Source organism: Astatotilapia calliptera, chromosome 22, assembly GCF_964374335.1.
Source record: "Astatotilapia calliptera chromosome 22, fAstCal68.1, whole genome shotgun sequence".
In the NCBI taxonomy this organism is placed as follows: Eukaryota; Metazoa; Chordata; class Actinopteri; order Cichliformes; family Cichlidae; genus Astatotilapia; species Astatotilapia calliptera.
Window position 1 is genome coordinate 1,301,183 of NC_137442.1, and position 16,929 is coordinate 1,318,111.

Sequence of the window (16,929 nt, forward strand, 5' to 3'; positions counted from 1 at the left end):
CTGAGGTCTAGCAGGACAAGCACAGAGATGAGTCCACTGTCAGAGGCCATAAGAAGATCATTTGTAACCTTCACTAAAGCTGTTTCTGTGCTGTGATGAGCTCTGAAACCTGACTGAAACTCTTCAAATAAACCTCTGAAGATGATCTGTTAGCTGTTTGACAACTACTCTTTCAAGGTGCTTGAAGGCCTGTGGATTTGACAAGATCTCTAACCCCATTGGCTGAAACCCAGCACCGAGCCTGAAAGAGCCTCTGCCGTGTGATGGCTGGAGACTCGCTCACTCTGTTCACAGCCATCAGTAAAAAAAACTAAAAGTAAATCTAATATCACATTAACACGAGAAGTCACCCAACCAGTTTCCCTCCCTGTGTCTTTGTTCAGCACCTGATGTCACGGTCAGCCTTCTGTGGGTATAAAACGACTGAAGAACATCGACAATTAAACAGTTGGACTCTGTGAGCATCACATTTTCTATCTCAGGAGGGAAGCCACCGAAACCTGTAAGTTCATTCATCCTGGATATTTTACCAAATTTAACCTCAGTGAAAACTGCTGGCTCTGTCTTTGTTCCATTATATTATTTAATAGAAAATAATAGAAAAAGAAAGAAAGAAAGAAATAACACTTTAGATATTATGACAGTACTTTGCGTGCTTTTGTTTCTGGGAGAAAAAGGTTTTTATAGTTTTACTCCTTAAAAAATAAAGTCTAGAGTTATTTTTCTCCTTTTAAACAAAGGTTTGTCATAAAAATCACTTATTACTTATTAAGCTGGTCAACACATTTATTTTATTTTACTTCCCTTGTATCTATGTAATTATGTTTTCTGTTTTTCAGTTATTCCAACTTAGTTAAGCTATGTTGTTATAGGTTGTGTTTAATGTTTTGGTTATTTTAACGTGGGAATTTCCAAAGTTAGGATAAATGCATATCCTCTCTCTCATGTTTTATATCCTTTTTTTCAACAATAATAATAATAATAATAATAATAATAATAATAATACTAATAATAATAATATGATGTATGAGTAGGAATAATGACAAATGTGAGGGCACATTGAACACTTCTGAATGTTACATCATACTATGACCAATCATTTTATCTTTAAAACAGTAAAGGATCGTTCCACAATGACGACCAAGATCTTTGCCATCCTGCTTCTGTTTGTTGGTAAGTTTACGCAAAATATCACAAATTCTACTTTGTACAGGAGACGGGCCTGAAAGTGAAATAATTTCATCAATGTTGCTCTTGAACATCTTTAGCCGACACACAAACCACAACCACGGATGCAGCCACTAGTACACCTGCTCCAACCACGGCCACAGCTGCTCCAACCACGGCCACATCTGATCCAACCACAACCACAGCTGCTCCAACCTCGGCCACATCTGATCCAACCACAACCACAGCTGCTGTTCCAACAACAACCGCAACCACAGCTACGCTAACCACAACTACAGCTGCTCCAACCACAGCTGCACTAACCACAACCAAAGCTGCTACAACCACAGCTGCTACAACTACAACCAAAGCTGCTACAACCACAACCACAGCTGCTACAACCACAACCAAAGCTGCTACAACTACAACCAAAGCTGCTACAACCACAACTACAGCTGCTCCAACCACAACCCAAGCTGCTCCAACCACAACCAAAGCTGCTACAACCACAACCAAAGCTACACCCACGGCAGTAGTAGCGGGGGCAGTGGTTAATGAAGTCAGCCTGGTTTCTGTCACAGTGGCCATCATCGCTGCTGCACTTCTATAAAGAGCAACATGTGACTGTAATTAATCTGCAATGAACAGCAGACGTATTTACAGTTCTAGCTCATCTTTTCATTTCCAGTCTGATCGTGTTTTATGTTTATTTTTCATCTTATATGAAAGTGTCGAAACGGAGGGGATAAATAGAAGTGTGGGAAATGTATCTTTGATTCTAGAAGCCGGTAAATATGTGTACTTGCTCTGTATAGTGTGCATGTTCAAAAGGATCCCAGATTATTTTCACATGAGTTAATTGCATTCGTCCGATCAGAGGGTCAGCATTTAGATGAAATATTTAACTACGAAAGAAAGATGTTCAGTTGTGTAAATATTATTGATCTGATCATTTATCCTAACTTCTGTCTGTTGTGTACTGTGAAAACAGCTGCATTTAACACTAGATTGTAGAATTAATCAATAAATGACATTAACAACTGTATTTCTGTATTTTCATTCTTTCTAATTCAGTCGACTAACTTAAAAACAGGCTATTTCTGTATTATTCTATATTAAATGTAATTTGTGTGAATTTTTAGCAAGACCACAAAAAATATTTATTGCACTGCTTCTGCTATGTTCATCTGTGCATGTGTTGTAGACACTGGACAGGTTACAGGTAGGCTCAAAAATGTCTCCAACCTTTTGTTCCTGATGTTTTTGCCTTGAACTAAATCAGAAGAGCCGTGTGCTGAGAATAGATGCAGAACATAGGTGAGTTTCATCACAACATCCCTAATAAGAACTATAGAAGTGGTAAAAGTAGTAAAGTGCGAGAGAGCAACAAGAAACAAAAGTGGTCAAAATTAAATTTATGCATAAACAGCTACTGACACAGAAATAGGCAGAAATCTGTCTCTGTTCTGCCAACTCCATAAGTTCAGTTCAGAAACATGGTAAATGGCCTGTATTTATATAGCGCCTTACTAGTCCCTAAGGACCCCAAAGCGCTTTACATATCCAGTCATCCACACATTCACACACACATTCACACACAGAAACATATTCACATCATATGATTGTTGGGTTTTTCTCTGTATGTGTTACGGTGGGGTCTGCTTTACAATATAAAAGCCGACTGTTGTTGTGATTTGGCGCTGTGTAAATAAAACTGCAAAGGAAGCATGCTATGAACTGTCAGGACCAGAACTGAGACTCTCAGAAGCAAAGCAAACTAACACTAACCTTTTATTGAAAGTAAAGTATACATGGCTTGTTGTAGAAAGCACTCTATACTGTGTCTCGTGCTTAATTGCCACTTACCCGAAACCACCTGCCAGATCATTGCATTACTTAGTTTGGTAAAGCTTGGTTTAGAAATGGGTCATTTAGTGCTGCTTAGTCTAAAGAAAGAGCTATGTGGGCCAGTGTCCTGAACCAGGTCACATTTACCATCTTTGCGAGCCCTTGTATCTCCCCTACAAGGGCTCGCAAAGATACCAAAGGTGTGAGAGAAAAACACAGCATCTCTAAATAAAAGATTTAAGAAGAAAGAAGAAACCCCAGAAAGATATTTCTAGAAACATCTAAGAGTACAAATAAAGTACTTTACAAGACCAACTGTACATCAGACATAAATGAATCCTCAACTCTCTGCACAGTGAGATGGAAGAGCCAAAGGAGGAGGAGACAAAGTCCATAATGGTGTTGACATTGAACCTAAGACACGTGTTTAAAGACAGGCAATGATTGTCAGTTGAAGAAAATGTTGGGAGAATCACTGAGTCAACCAGGAGGCCTCCATACGGATGATAGATGCTGTTCCAACAACAGAAAACAGAGTGAATATCGTCTTGATGCATCTCAATCATCCAGGAAAGTAAATCTCCAAAAGTTGATTCTGTTCATCTGGATGTAGCGTTTTGTGGGAAACGATTCGTCACTCGTCCAAGTGACTTCTTCAGTGTCAGCTGACTGCAGGTTTTATGGGCAGAAATCTGTGTCATCAGAAACTGAATTTGAATAAGTTAAATTTGAATTTGAATCGCTCGGATTGAATCTGAATTGTAACTTGAATAAATGCTTTTAAAAACGGAATTTGAATTAGCCTAATTTGAATTTCCATTTATTGGTTTGAAAATGATCATCACTAAATTTAATAGAACTACGTTTTACTAGCGGATTGAAAGTGTTACTGTTACTGTTACAGCGTCTTGAGCTGAATTAAGAATGCAGAAGTCATTCCTCATGTCGAATGACCAGCGGATAAATGTTTGTAAAGCATTCCCACGTTAAGCTTAACAACCGATATATGGAGCGGCTGCCTCCTCTCTCTCTCCTGCTGCTACTTCAATCATGAAACTGATCAGTGATCAGCTGATCGTCTGTCTTCTTTGTTTTTGGTCCACTTTGCAGCAGAAAGAGGAAACCAGCGGCTGAACAACAGCAGCACGTTTAAGCTTGATCAGCTGTTGTTAGAATTTATTTAATATTACTTTCTACACCAGGATCTTTTTCTACGTAGCTGACGCTGGTAACTGTGCAGGGGCGGAGCTAGCAAAGTTTAGCCAGGGGGGCCGATAGGGCATTAACAGGGAAAAGGGGGCACAAAGACATACTTCTCTTTCTTATTCTCATTTAAAATGTCGAGCTTTTAATAAATAATTATCCGAATCTTACACCGAAAGTTTTAATTTGATGTAAAATGAATAGAAGTCCATTACTGTATATAGTGACTATTAAGTCTAATATATATACCCTAGTAAGCTATAGTACTTTTTACTTTGGGAAGGTACCATCTGTGCAGTCTGCAATTTTGCTGAAGAAAGATGTTGAATCTATTTAATATTTCTTGAAAAATAATTGATTTCTGTGCATTTTTTTTCACACTGCATCAAATTAAGGTTGATTACGTCGATTAAGCATCATGAGGTGGAGGGTGGGGGGGGGGGGGGTTCCCTATTTTCTTTTGCTGGGAGTTGGAACCCTATTAGTTAGGTTGCTTAATATTTTAATATTTCTTCTAAGTACTCTTTAAAATACCAGAATAGGGAGGATGGAGCAGGTTTAAGTTTATTAGATTGATCAGTGTTGCTGAACTATGAAATGTTTTGGGTGCAGTGTATTTTTTACACACAGGTATAACAGAATATCTGTATGGCCAGAACATCCAGACTGGCCAACAGCCTGTATCCACAGGCTGTGAGGCTCCTGAACTCTCTGCCCCCCTCTCACGGACAATAACCATATCCAACTTCTTAATAGCAATGAACTGGTCTGCATTGGTGCATCATATCTTTATTCTCTTCCCCCTCCTGCCCCCCCCCTCTTTCTTAAATAGATAACTATCATATCTGATATCATATCTCACAGTACAATAATATTGAATGGGTTGCATTGTTGTATTTTGTCATGTTTCTCAGGTCTTTGTCTGAATTTCTACGAACATTATTGCTAAGGATTGTCTTATTGCATTGGAGTCACACTGGGTTAAATATGTACACTTGGGTTTTAAGGGGTATTTATTATTTTCTTCTTTTTTTTGGGTTGTATGGAAGCCCCAAACGCAATTTCATTGTTCTTGACAATGACAATAAAATAAATACTACTACAATAGCTTTAGTGTTGTTGTTTTGTTTTGTAAACTTGAGTGTTGTTTATTTAAACTTGAGTATGAGCTTATACAAAATGCAGCAAGATATTTAAAAAACAGTTTTATTGATTAAAAAACACTATATCGGATTCATATCGGTATCGGCAGATATCCAAATTTCTGATATCGGTATCGGACATAAAGATGTGGCATCGTGCCATCTCTACATTTTACATCAGATAAAAACTTTGTTCGCAAGATTCGGATAATTATTTGTTAAAAGCTAGAAATTTTAAATGACAATTAGAAAGAAAAGTATTTCTTTGTGCCCCCCTCTCCCTGTTAATGCCCTACCTGGCCCCCTGGCAACACTTTGCTAGACCCGCCCCTGCACAGTTACCAGCTGTCAGCTACCTAAAAAAGGATCCTGGTGTTATTTGTCTCTCAGAAACAGTTCATAACTGCGAATCAGCGGCTTTGGGACCCCTGTCAGATTGGATCGGAACTGTGGAGTAACACACAAATCTCACGGAGGAGGGGTTTGTTTATATATCAACCAGGGCTGGTGTAATAATTTTACTGTGCGGGGGCGGTTGTGTCTTCCTGACATCGAGCTCCTTTCAGTATCTGTCAGGCCTTTTTACTTACCGAGGGAGTTCCCTCAAATTTTTGTCACTGTTGTTTACATTCATCCTAAGGCTGACGTTAAAGTTGCTGCTGATGCCATTTTTAAAGTGGTACACAATCTGCAGACTCTCTCTGGATGCTCCTAATTTTATTCTTGGTGATTTTAACAATTGTAATCTTAAGAAATCACTGAACAATTTCTTTCAATATGTCACTTGTCCTACAAGGCATAACAAAACGCTGGATTTGTGTTATGGACCAATTAAGGGGGCATACAAGTCTGTGGCCGGACCTGCGCTAGGTTCTTCGGATCACAATGTTATTCACCTCCTCCCTGCCTACAGATCTGTGATTAGGAGGGAGAAGGCCTGTGTGAAGCGGAGTAATGTCTGGACAAAAGACAGTTGTGTTGCCCTTCAGGGGTGTTTTGATTGCACTGACTGCTCCGTGTTTCAAGAGAACACTTGTGATTTGGATGAACTCACTGATGTGGTGTGTAGCTACATCTCTTTTTGCAAAGACTCTGTGGTTCCACTCAGAGAATTTAAGACTTTCCCTAATAACAAACCGTGGCTCTCTAAAGATATTAAGGATCTGATTCTTAAAAGGAAAATTGCTTTTAACGAGGGAGACGTTCCCAGCATTACCTTAGAGGCGTTTACCTCTGACAAACATCTGGCAGACAGTCTTAACAGTTTTTACCTTCGTTTTGAGAACTTTGACTGTTCTAGGTAGACCAGCACACTGAGGGAAAAGACCATCACTCCCCCATCTATTTGTATTGATGAGACAGGGGTAGCTAATCTTTTTAGACATACCAAAAGCAAGAGCCCTGGACCTGACAACATCTGTGGACAGGTACTGAGAACTTGTGCTGATCAGCTGAGTGGGATTTTTCACTATATCTTCTCACTTTCTTTAGAGCTACAGATGGTACCTAAAATTTGGAAACATGCGATCATTGTTCCTGTTGCTAAGGGCAGTTCTCCTAAGGCACTGAATGATGTTAGGCCTGTGGCTCTGACTTCTTTAGTGATGAAGACATTTGAGAAGATAATTAAGAAGGAGATTTTAATGCATGTTGAACACCATCTTGACCCCTTCCAGTTTGCCTATAGAGCAGGGAGAGGTGTGGAGGATGCTGCTGTCACACTCCTGCATCTCTTGTATAAGCATCTTGAGGCCCCCCACACCCATGCAAGATTATTATTTGCTGACTTTTCATCGGCATTCAATACAATTCAACCCTCTTACTTGCTGACAGGCTTTACAATCATTTCAAGCTTGACACTAGTCTGGTCGGCTGGGTGACAGACTTTCTGACTAATAGGTCACAATGTGTGAGGGTGAATCATGTCTTTTCTGATGTGCTCTCCTCCTCTTCTGGATCACCCCAGGGTTGCTGCCTCTCTCCCCTTCTGTTCATTCTGTACACAAATGAGTGTCGCAGCAATTTCACAAACAGACACATCCTGAAGTTTGCTGACGACACAGTGATCGTCAGTCTTCTAGTGGGGGACGAGTCAGGCCATGGACAGGTTGTAGATGATTTTGTGAATTGGTGTGATGAGTTCTTCCTTTCACTTAACGTGTCAAACACTAAAGACATGATTATAGATTTTAGGAAGTCCTCTTATAGCTCATCACCCACTATCATTAAAACTGCCGATATTGGGATCGTTGAGAGTTATAAATATCTAGGTGTGGTACTTGACCATAAACTGTGTTTTGAATCTCATGCTGATGCCACTACTAAAAAAGTTCAACAAAGACTGTTCTTTTTAAGGAAAATGAGATCTTTTAACGTCTCATCTGAGATGTTGTCCTTGTTTTATAGAAGTTTTATCGAATCTGTGATGTCCTTTTGTATCGTTGCCTGGTTTGGTAACCTGATGGTGAAGAATAAGAATCGGTTGGGACTTCTGGTAAAAACTGCTAGCAAAATTTCAGGGCGCTGGCAAGATGGACTTTTGGCCATTTACAATAGAAATGTGCTTAGAAAGGCTCATTCTATTATTAATTGTGTGAACCATCCACTTCACAGTGAGTTTGAGTTGTTGCCTTCCAGCCGCCGTTTTAGAGTACCTCCGAGGAGGACTAAAAGACTCCAGGTCTCTTTTATCCCTACTGCGTCTTGTCTCCTTAATGGCAAATAATTGTCCTTGAATTTTCTATCATTATTATTGTTATTATTGTTTTATAGTATTGTTCTGTTTGTTTTTATCCTCCTGCTGCTAAACTAATTTCCCCTTGTGGGACAATAAAGAAATTGAATTGAATTGAATAACTTCAACTCATCCATGTGACCTAAAAGGTAAACCTGTTTCTCCATCACCTGTTCAGCTCTGATGATTCAGTAAGGACATCTCCTGGTTTCATCTTCATGTTTCCCTCTCACCACATATCCAAACCGACATCATGACCAGCAGCTTTACAGCTGTGGCTCCAGCAAACATCAGCTGATACTAGAAATTAATATTAAATACATTCTAACAACAGCTGATCAAGCTTAAACGTGCTGCTGTTGTTTAGCGCGACATCAGCTGGTTTCCTGTTTCTGGCGCAAAGTGGGCGATAAACAAACAAGAGAGAAAAGCTGATCAGCTGATCATTGATCAGTTTCATGATTGAAGTAGAAACAGGAGAGAGAGGGGGAGAGAGGATGAGAGAAGAAGAGGCAGCTGTGCAGCAAAGACACAGAGTAACTCCAGCTTTGTGTCTTTTTCCATTCTAGCTGAAGTCCGGGACAAACTGCGTCTCTTCTCAGCTCAATACGAAACGTGTAATATTTTCTCTGAATGTGAGACGATTCCATTTTTGTAAGGAGCCGTTGGCAACTCTACTAACCTTATGAACAAAATAAAGTTCACTATCAGTAACATCATAGCACCACCCAGCTGTATAAACTCCCTCATGCTAGCTAGTAGCAGTACGAGTTATTGTAACTGACTGTAAAAAGTCAGCACAATGAAAATAAACTCCACCTAAACTTGGTTTATATCTGACCCAGATAGACTGCAGGTCAGAAATTCTTACCTGAAGTTCGGTTCACCTGACACTCGGACCGGGCGGCCGCCTCGGGTCTCTCCTCTTGCCTCCCCTTTCCCTCATCCACCTGCTGGCCTCCACCACTTGCTGAATCTGTGGAAGTTCCGGACAGCCACCACCATACAGCTGAGTTATTTTTCCACACCAGCCAGCATCTGACCAATCCACCACCCTTCATTGTTTATACCCTTACCAAAAAAATAGAAAGAAATCATTGGCCCACCGAGCAAATGCCTGGTATGCCCGATGGCCAGTCCAGCTATGGTCGTGCCTAGGGTTGCCGACCCCTGGTGTACGCTGTTAAGTGCAGGAGGATTGCCAGGATTTATACATCAGGGAAACCAAACAACCTCTGGCTAAGAGGATGGCACAACACAGCAGAGCCACCTCGTCAGGCCAGGACTCTGCAGTCTATTTACACCTACAGGCCAGTGGACACTCTTTCAAGGATGAGGATGTAACATCCTGGACAGGGAGGAACGCTGGTTTGAGGGCGGAGTCAAGGAGGCCATTTACGTGAAAAGGGAAAGACTATCTCTGAATGGAGGAGGGGGCCTAAGGGTACATCTGTCACCATCTTTCAATGCTGTGATTGCAGCCATTCCCCAACTCTCTGTGAATGGGACTCATGGTCATTGATCAGTGGGCTTTGGTCAGTGGTTGTTGACCAATGGTCATGAGAATTTGCATAATTATGATTAAGGAACTGACCTCCCAGCTCATTGTTCCTTCAGTGGGCTGGTTTCAGTCATTATACAAATGTACTGTTTATAAGGTTGAAACCTGCAGTCAGCTGAGACTGAAGACGTCACCTGATGATGACGAAACGTTTCTCCCACAAAACGCTGCGTCCAGATGAACAGAAGCAACTTTTGGAGAGCGAATCAGCCTCAGAAGTGAAGAACTAGACTAAGCTGGGTGTGGCACCATGCCTCCCCAAATTAAAAACACTTTTCAATATAATAACTGTTAATGATTTTCTTCTACAAACCCAATTCCAAAAAAGCATGGACGCTGAAAGTGGGACACTTTACATGAAAAACATGAAAACGGAACTTTGAGTTTGATTGTTCCGGGAAATGTTTCGCTCCAATCACATGTACTCTGAGAACACATTAGAAAGGGATGCCTTTATTTGTGATGTTTATCACAAGTTTCGATCTTTATGTAAATTGACAAGGAAGTTTTTTTTACCTAAAACCATTACACATTTTCCTCTACCTGCACCTGTGTGATTTTATATGCAAGTACGCTCAGACATGCAGGTGCACTAAGATAATGACATATACGTCACAGTGAGCAAAGTGTGTATTTTCTATAGAGATGCATGATGTATGCAGTAATAAAAAAACATAATAAATAAACATCTCCTTTTGTGCATTAGCTTTTAGTAGTTTCTGATGTGTTAGTACTATTTTGCACAGTATAACTAATATTACAAACATTCTGTCTCAGAGTCACGCTGAGAGACTAGTTAGCAGAGACGGGCAGATACGATTACTTTTTTCAAGTAACGAGTAAAGTAGGGGATTGCTATTGCAAAAAAGGTAATTAGATTACTGTTACTTTCCCATAAGCACGCTGCGTTACTGCATTACTAAAACCATGATTTTCTTTTTTTGCGAGAGTGTCTCATGACAATGACGTACCGTATTTTCGCGACTATAAGGCGCACATAAAAGTCTTAGATTTTCTTCAAAAAGTTTCCCTATAGCGCAGTCCGCCCTGTGTGTTTTAAGGAGGACATAGTAGAGAACACCATGAGAACGCTAAAGGGTGAAGTGTGGGCGTTGATTGTATATACCGGTACAATTGCACACACCTGTATGAAAGAACAGGTATGTGCATTATGCAGAACATCGTTGTTTTAACAACCCTGAAAATGGCAAAGAGACACGCTTATGAAGCACAGTTTAAGCTACGCGGAGGAACATGGAAATCGAGCAGCCGCGAGAGAATTTAAGATTAATGAATCGATGGTTCGCAAGTGGAGGAAGCTGGAAAACGAGCTCCGACAGGTCAAGAAGATGCAGCGGAGTTTCCGCGGACATAAGGCGAGGTGGCCCGAGTTGGAGGAAAGACTCGAGCAGTGGATCATCGAGCAAAGAACGAGCGGGAGAAGCGTTTCGCTAGCAGAAGAAATGAAAATTGAACATTTCCGAGGAGATCCGTCTTGGTGCTTTCGTTTCATGACACGGTGCCATTTTTCCATCCGGACCAGGACTACGGTAGCGCAGCAACTTCCAGCGGATTATAATGAAAAGCTGGCCATTTTCCGCTCCTACTGCAGCAAACACACCGCCGACAAACACATCCAGCTCTGTTGTAGGATGCCCTCTGGACCCAGTGGAGGTGGTGAGTGACAGGAGAATGGTGGCTAAGGTGTCATCCCGGTTGGACAACATCTCCCACCCCATGCAGCAGACTGTGACAGCACTGAGCAGCTCCTTCAGTGGCTGCAGCACCCACGGTGTGGGACGGAGAGATTTCCCAGGTCTTTCCTCCCCACTGCTGTCAGACAACATGGTCTCTGCAGATGACCACACACATGCACACACACACATCCATTACACCATGATAGCCTTCTCCCAGTCTCCCTTAAATACAATATTATGTGCAATTTTTTTTCCTACTATAACTGAGCATTTTATTCTATTTTGTTGTATATAGCACTTTTATTCTTGTTGTATCGTATGGTATCTGATTTTATCTTATCCTATTCTGTCATGTTTTTCTTAATTTTACTGCTCTTAAACTTGTACTTTCTGCCATGATGAAAAGTTTCCCACGCGTGGGACTAATAAAGCTGATCTTATCTTAATCAATGCTAACAGCTGACCTGATTGGCTACCTCCCCTAACCCTTTAACTATATGGTTATTTTCTCATTTATTGTTTTAATATTGACACTTAATAATACGCTTCTATTTGAAACCGTGTCTCTTTTAAACCTCTGAAGTTTTTCTTTCACTATTAGTGTTGCAAAGCGCGTTAGATATCCTCGGGTTGGTATTTCCCCACAACAAAATAATTAACTTCCCTGATCACCTGTCTTTTTCGTTTGACTTCCCTTTACACTGTAGAACTGCTTTGAAATTCATATGAGCTGTTCGCACTAAAGTAAAAAATAACATCATTTATGCGGATACCCTCTCGGTGCCAGCTGCAAGGCTGGAGCTGAACAAAACTCCCTGATAACGACTGTGTTGAGTCTGTTCCTTCCCATTCCCTACAAGGCCACCTGGGTTGGCTGGAAGACTGTTTACTTAGCCTGGCAGGGCGAAGGACACTGTCTCAGCTGAACTATGGACACGCACACACATACATATACTGATACTGATAAGCACTCACTGAAGCATCACCCTCCCTACCCCGGATCCAACGCCACCTCCAACGCTCCCCTCTGATGTGGACATCGGGTCAGTTGGAGGCGCAGTCGAAGATTGCAGAGGTCCCAGATCAGATGTGCACACTGGAACTCTTCCCCATGTTGCTGTCTGTGTTTATTGTGCTATGGTGTGTTGATATCTGTGCATTCCTGTATTATCCTTCTGTGTTACACATTTCAATGTTTTTTCCTCGCTACCTGGCCTGACCTGTCTCCCCAGTGTGATGTTTGTGTATTTTATGTACGGTCGGCAAGGTCTGTCATCTCGGTTGTGGGCAAAAGACCTGCAACTGACAAATAAAGGCTATCTCATCTCATCTCAATGAATGGCACACTGACATTTGCACATGACATCACTTGGACATGAGCAGATTGTGTGGTTGATAATCACACAGACTGATGTCTGCACAAAATTACACAAGAAATGCACCCATTTTGCATTTGCCTTTATCAACACACTGCACTGTTTTACCTGCAGCTGCGCTCCCTTTACTTTCTACTAGCACCTCCTCTATTGCATGACCCTACAGTGACACTTCCTGGACATTCAAATGATAAATTAGAAGGGATGGTAAGCCACGTTTCTGTATTTATTGTGTATAAAAACAAAAAACACAAAAACAAAAAATAACTTTCCTGCTTATTCAATGTAATACTCCATAATCTGAGGACAAAACAGTAAGGAAGTTTGTATTTAGTGGATAATTCTTTGTTGTAATAATGCTTCTTCACAATAAAACTTATTTCACCTTAACCTCCTAAGACCCGAACTCTTCCACAGCAGCATTTTTAATTTCTCTTTGCTATTGCATATTGGGGCCCAATGAATGTAAAAACAAAGAATTACCAGATTTTTTTAAAACCTTATTTTTGTTTTTATGAAAAATGAGAGCCACATATGAGGACATTTGTTTAAAATTTTGATAGAACAGTAGCAGCATAATGTCCTTGTCAGTGGACATCAGGCCCTTGTAGAGCAAAATTGAGTATTTTAGTCTAAATAACCCAAAATGTGATGTCCACATACAGTAACATTCCAACTTCCCCCTTAGTGTGTTTGTTGGGCAGCTTAGATAATGTCACTTCAGAAAAGAATATGGCCCATATGGTTTTCACTGCCCTATGCATAGCCAAGAAAACTGTCCTCATGAACTGGAAAAATAAAAATAATCTTAATTCTAACCAATATAGAAATTATCTATTAGATTACATTAGTCTTGATACAGCCTCTGCCACCACATCAGATCAATTGCTCTGGGCTCCTTTGATCAGCTCCATCACCTAGTGGGGGTGGGGGGGTCATAGTTTGGTCCCACCTTTGCTGTTGTGATTGGTGTGGAGGTAGGGACAGGATTGGGGCGTCAGGGGATTACCCAGGAGCATCTTCCTTGGGGGGCTCAACCCAGTCATGGCCTATTAAGGGCTCTGTTGGCTCTTAGGTGACGGTTGTGTGCAGCGGGGCTAGGGGAGGGTCTGTGCTGACGGACGTGGGTTACTGACCTGGTAGCCTGGCTGCCCCAGGGTGGGTCCAGGATGGGCGTGGGGTTCTGGGGGTGCTCTGTCTCCAGGCTGGGGCCCTGGCCGGGCCTCGGGGGCTTGGGTCCTGGTTGGTGTGTTGCCGGGTTGTGGGCGGGTGGGTGTATGGGGGCTCAGCCCTGGTGCAGGGTGCCGCCGGTGCATCGAGCCACCTGAGGGGCTCTTCAACTTCAAACCAGGTTTGCACACACAGTAGCTGGTATTTTGGCCCATTCCTCCATGCAGATCTTCTCGAGAGCAGTGATGTTTTGGGGCTGTCGCCGAGCAACACGGACTTTCAACTCCCGCCACAGATTTTCTATGGGGTTGAGGTCTGGAGACTGGCTAGGCCACTCCAGGACTTTCAAATGCTTCTTACGGAGCCACTCCTTTGTTGCCCGGGCGGTGTGTTTTGGATCATTGTCATGTTGGAAGACCCAGCCTCATTTCATCTTCAAAGTTCTCACTGATGGAAGGAGGTTTTGGCTCAAAATCTCACGATACATGGCCCCATTCATTCTGTCCTTAACACGGATCAGTCGTCCTGTCCCCTTGGCAGAAAAACAGCCCCATAGCATGATGTTTCCACCCCCATGCTTCACAGTAGGTATGGTGTTCTTGGGATGCAACTCAGTATTCTTCTTCCTCCAAACACGACGAGTTGAGTTTATACCAAAAAGTTCTACTTTGGTTTCATCTGACCACATGACATTCTCCCAATCCTCTGCTGTATCATCCATGTGCTCTGTGGCAAACTTCAGACGGGCCTGGACATGCACTGGCTTCAGCAGCGGAACACGTCTGGCACTGCGGGATTTGATTCCCTGCCGTTGTAGTGTGTTACTGATGGTGACCTTTGTTACTTTGGTCCCAGCTCTCTGCAGGTCATTCACCAGGTCCCCCCGTGTGGTTCTGGGATCTTTGCTCACCGTTCTCATGATCATTTTGACCCCACGGGATGAGATCTTGCGTGGAGCCCCAGATCGAGGGAGATTATCAGTGGTCTTGTATGTCTTCCATTTTCTGATGATTGCTCCCACAGTTGATTTTTTCACACCAAGCTGCTTGCCTATTGTAGATTAACTCTTCCCAGTCTGGTGCAGGTCTACAATACTTTTCCTGGTGTCCTTCGAAAGCTCTTTGGTCTTGGCCATGGCGGAGTTTGGAGTCTGACTGTTTGAGGCTGTGGACAGGTGTCTTTTATACAGATGATGAGTTCAAACAGGTGCCATTCATACAGGTAACGAGTGGGGGACAGAAAAGCGTCTTACAGAAGACGTTACAGGTCTGTGAGAGCCAGAGATTTTCCTTGTTTGAGGTGACCAAATACTTATTTTCCACCCTGATTTACGAATAAATTCTTTACAAATCCTACCATGTGGATTCATGGATTTTTTTTTCACATTCTGTCTCTCACAGTTGAAGTGTACCTCTGGTGCAAATTACTGACCTCTGTCATCATTTTAAGTGGGGGAACTTGCACAATCGGTGTATGCTACACGCCATACAAGCAGGGCTACAAAGCTGTCTCACACCCGGCTTTTGGGAAGTCTGACCACAACGCCATCTTCCTCATTCCCCAGTATAAACAAAGCATACGGAGGGAAGACGTGACCACGAAGGAAGTAAAACGGTGGACTGCCCAATCAGAAGCTACGCTACAGGACGCACTCAACAACGTTGACTGGGACATGTTCAGAGCATGCGCAGTCGACATCAACGAGTTTACGGAAGTAGCAGTATGCTTCGTCAATATGCTAGCGGAGGAGATTATCCCCACTGCGAGAGTCACCACATTCCCAAACCAGAAACCGTGGATGGACAGATCGATCCGCACTGCAGTAAACGCCAGGACCGCCTCCTACAACGCGGGTCTCGCCACTGGCGATATGAGCGCCTACAAAGCGGCCTCATACGGCGTGCGGCGCGCGGTGAGAGATGCCAAACGCAGGTACCGGGAACGTGTGGAGTCCCGCTTCCACCAGGGCGACACACGGAGTATGTGGCACGGACTACGCACCATTACGGACTACAAAGCCAGGGACACTGCGCCGATCAACGCCGACTCTGCATTCACCAACGAGCTGAATCGGTTCTACGCCCGTTTCGAGGTTAGCCAGGCGGCTAATGCTATCTACCGCCTGACTACCGAGGACAGTGACGTCATCAGCGAGAGACCGGTGACCAGCATCGCGGAGCATGACGTCCGAGCGGCACTGAGGAGAGTGAACACAAGGAAAGCGGCGGGGCCAGACAGCATCTGCTGCGCTGCTGTGCTGACCAGCTAGCAGGTGTGTTCACTTACATCTTCAACGAGTCCCTGGCGAAGTCTGTGGTCCCCACATGCTTCAAAAGATCCACCATCATCCCTGTGCCCAAGCACAGCAAACCCTCATCCCTGAACGATTACCGGCCAGTTGCACTGACCTCGGTAGTAATGAAGGTGTTTGAGAGGCTGCTGAAGAACATCATCTCCTCCTCCATCCCAGACACCACAGATCCGCTGCAGTTCGCCTACAGATCCAACAGATCCACAGAGGATGCCATCGCCCACGTCCTACACACCACTCTCAGCCACGTGGACAAGAAACAGGGTAACTATGTGCGAATGCTGTTTTTTGATTACAGTTCAGCGTTTAACACAATAGTGCCCTGCAGACTGTTCACAAAGCTGAGGGATCTGGGACTTAACAGCCATCTGTGTGCATGGGTGTTGGACTTCCTCACTGGCAGAACTCAGGTGGTGAGGGTGGGCAGGTGCTTCTCCAACAGCATCACCATCAACACAGGAGCACCTCAGGGATGTGTCCTCTCGCCACTGCTCTACTCCCTCTACACTTCAGACTGTGTGGCCACCCATGGCTCCAACACCATTGTGAAGTTTGCTGACGACACAGTGGTGTTGGGTGCCATCTCCAACAACGATGAGGCGGCCTACATGGATGAAGTGAAGAATCTGGCATCGTGGTGCCAGGACAACCACCTCCAGCTGAACGTCAGCAAGACCAAGGAGCTGGTGGTCGATTTCAGAAGGGGTCAGCACAGAGACT

At 43.1% G+C, this 16,929-nt stretch overlaps 1 protein-coding gene across 1 annotated transcript; it reads left to right on the plus strand.

The window, feature by feature from the left end:
* Nucleotides 1–420: 420 nt before the first annotated feature.
* On the plus strand, nucleotides 421–2,212 carry LOC145423778 (uncharacterized). Its single transcript, XM_080296569.1, has 3 exons — nucleotides 421–502; nucleotides 1,117–1,173; nucleotides 1,269–2,212. Exons 2-3 carry the CDS (start codon nucleotides 1,134–1,136, stop codon nucleotides 1,775–1,777), a joined length of 549 nt encoding a protein of 182 aa, XP_080152695.1. The 5' UTR covers nucleotides 421–502; nucleotides 1,117–1,133; the 3' UTR covers nucleotides 1,778–2,212.
* The last annotated feature ends 14,717 nt before the right edge of the window (nucleotides 2,213–16,929 follow it).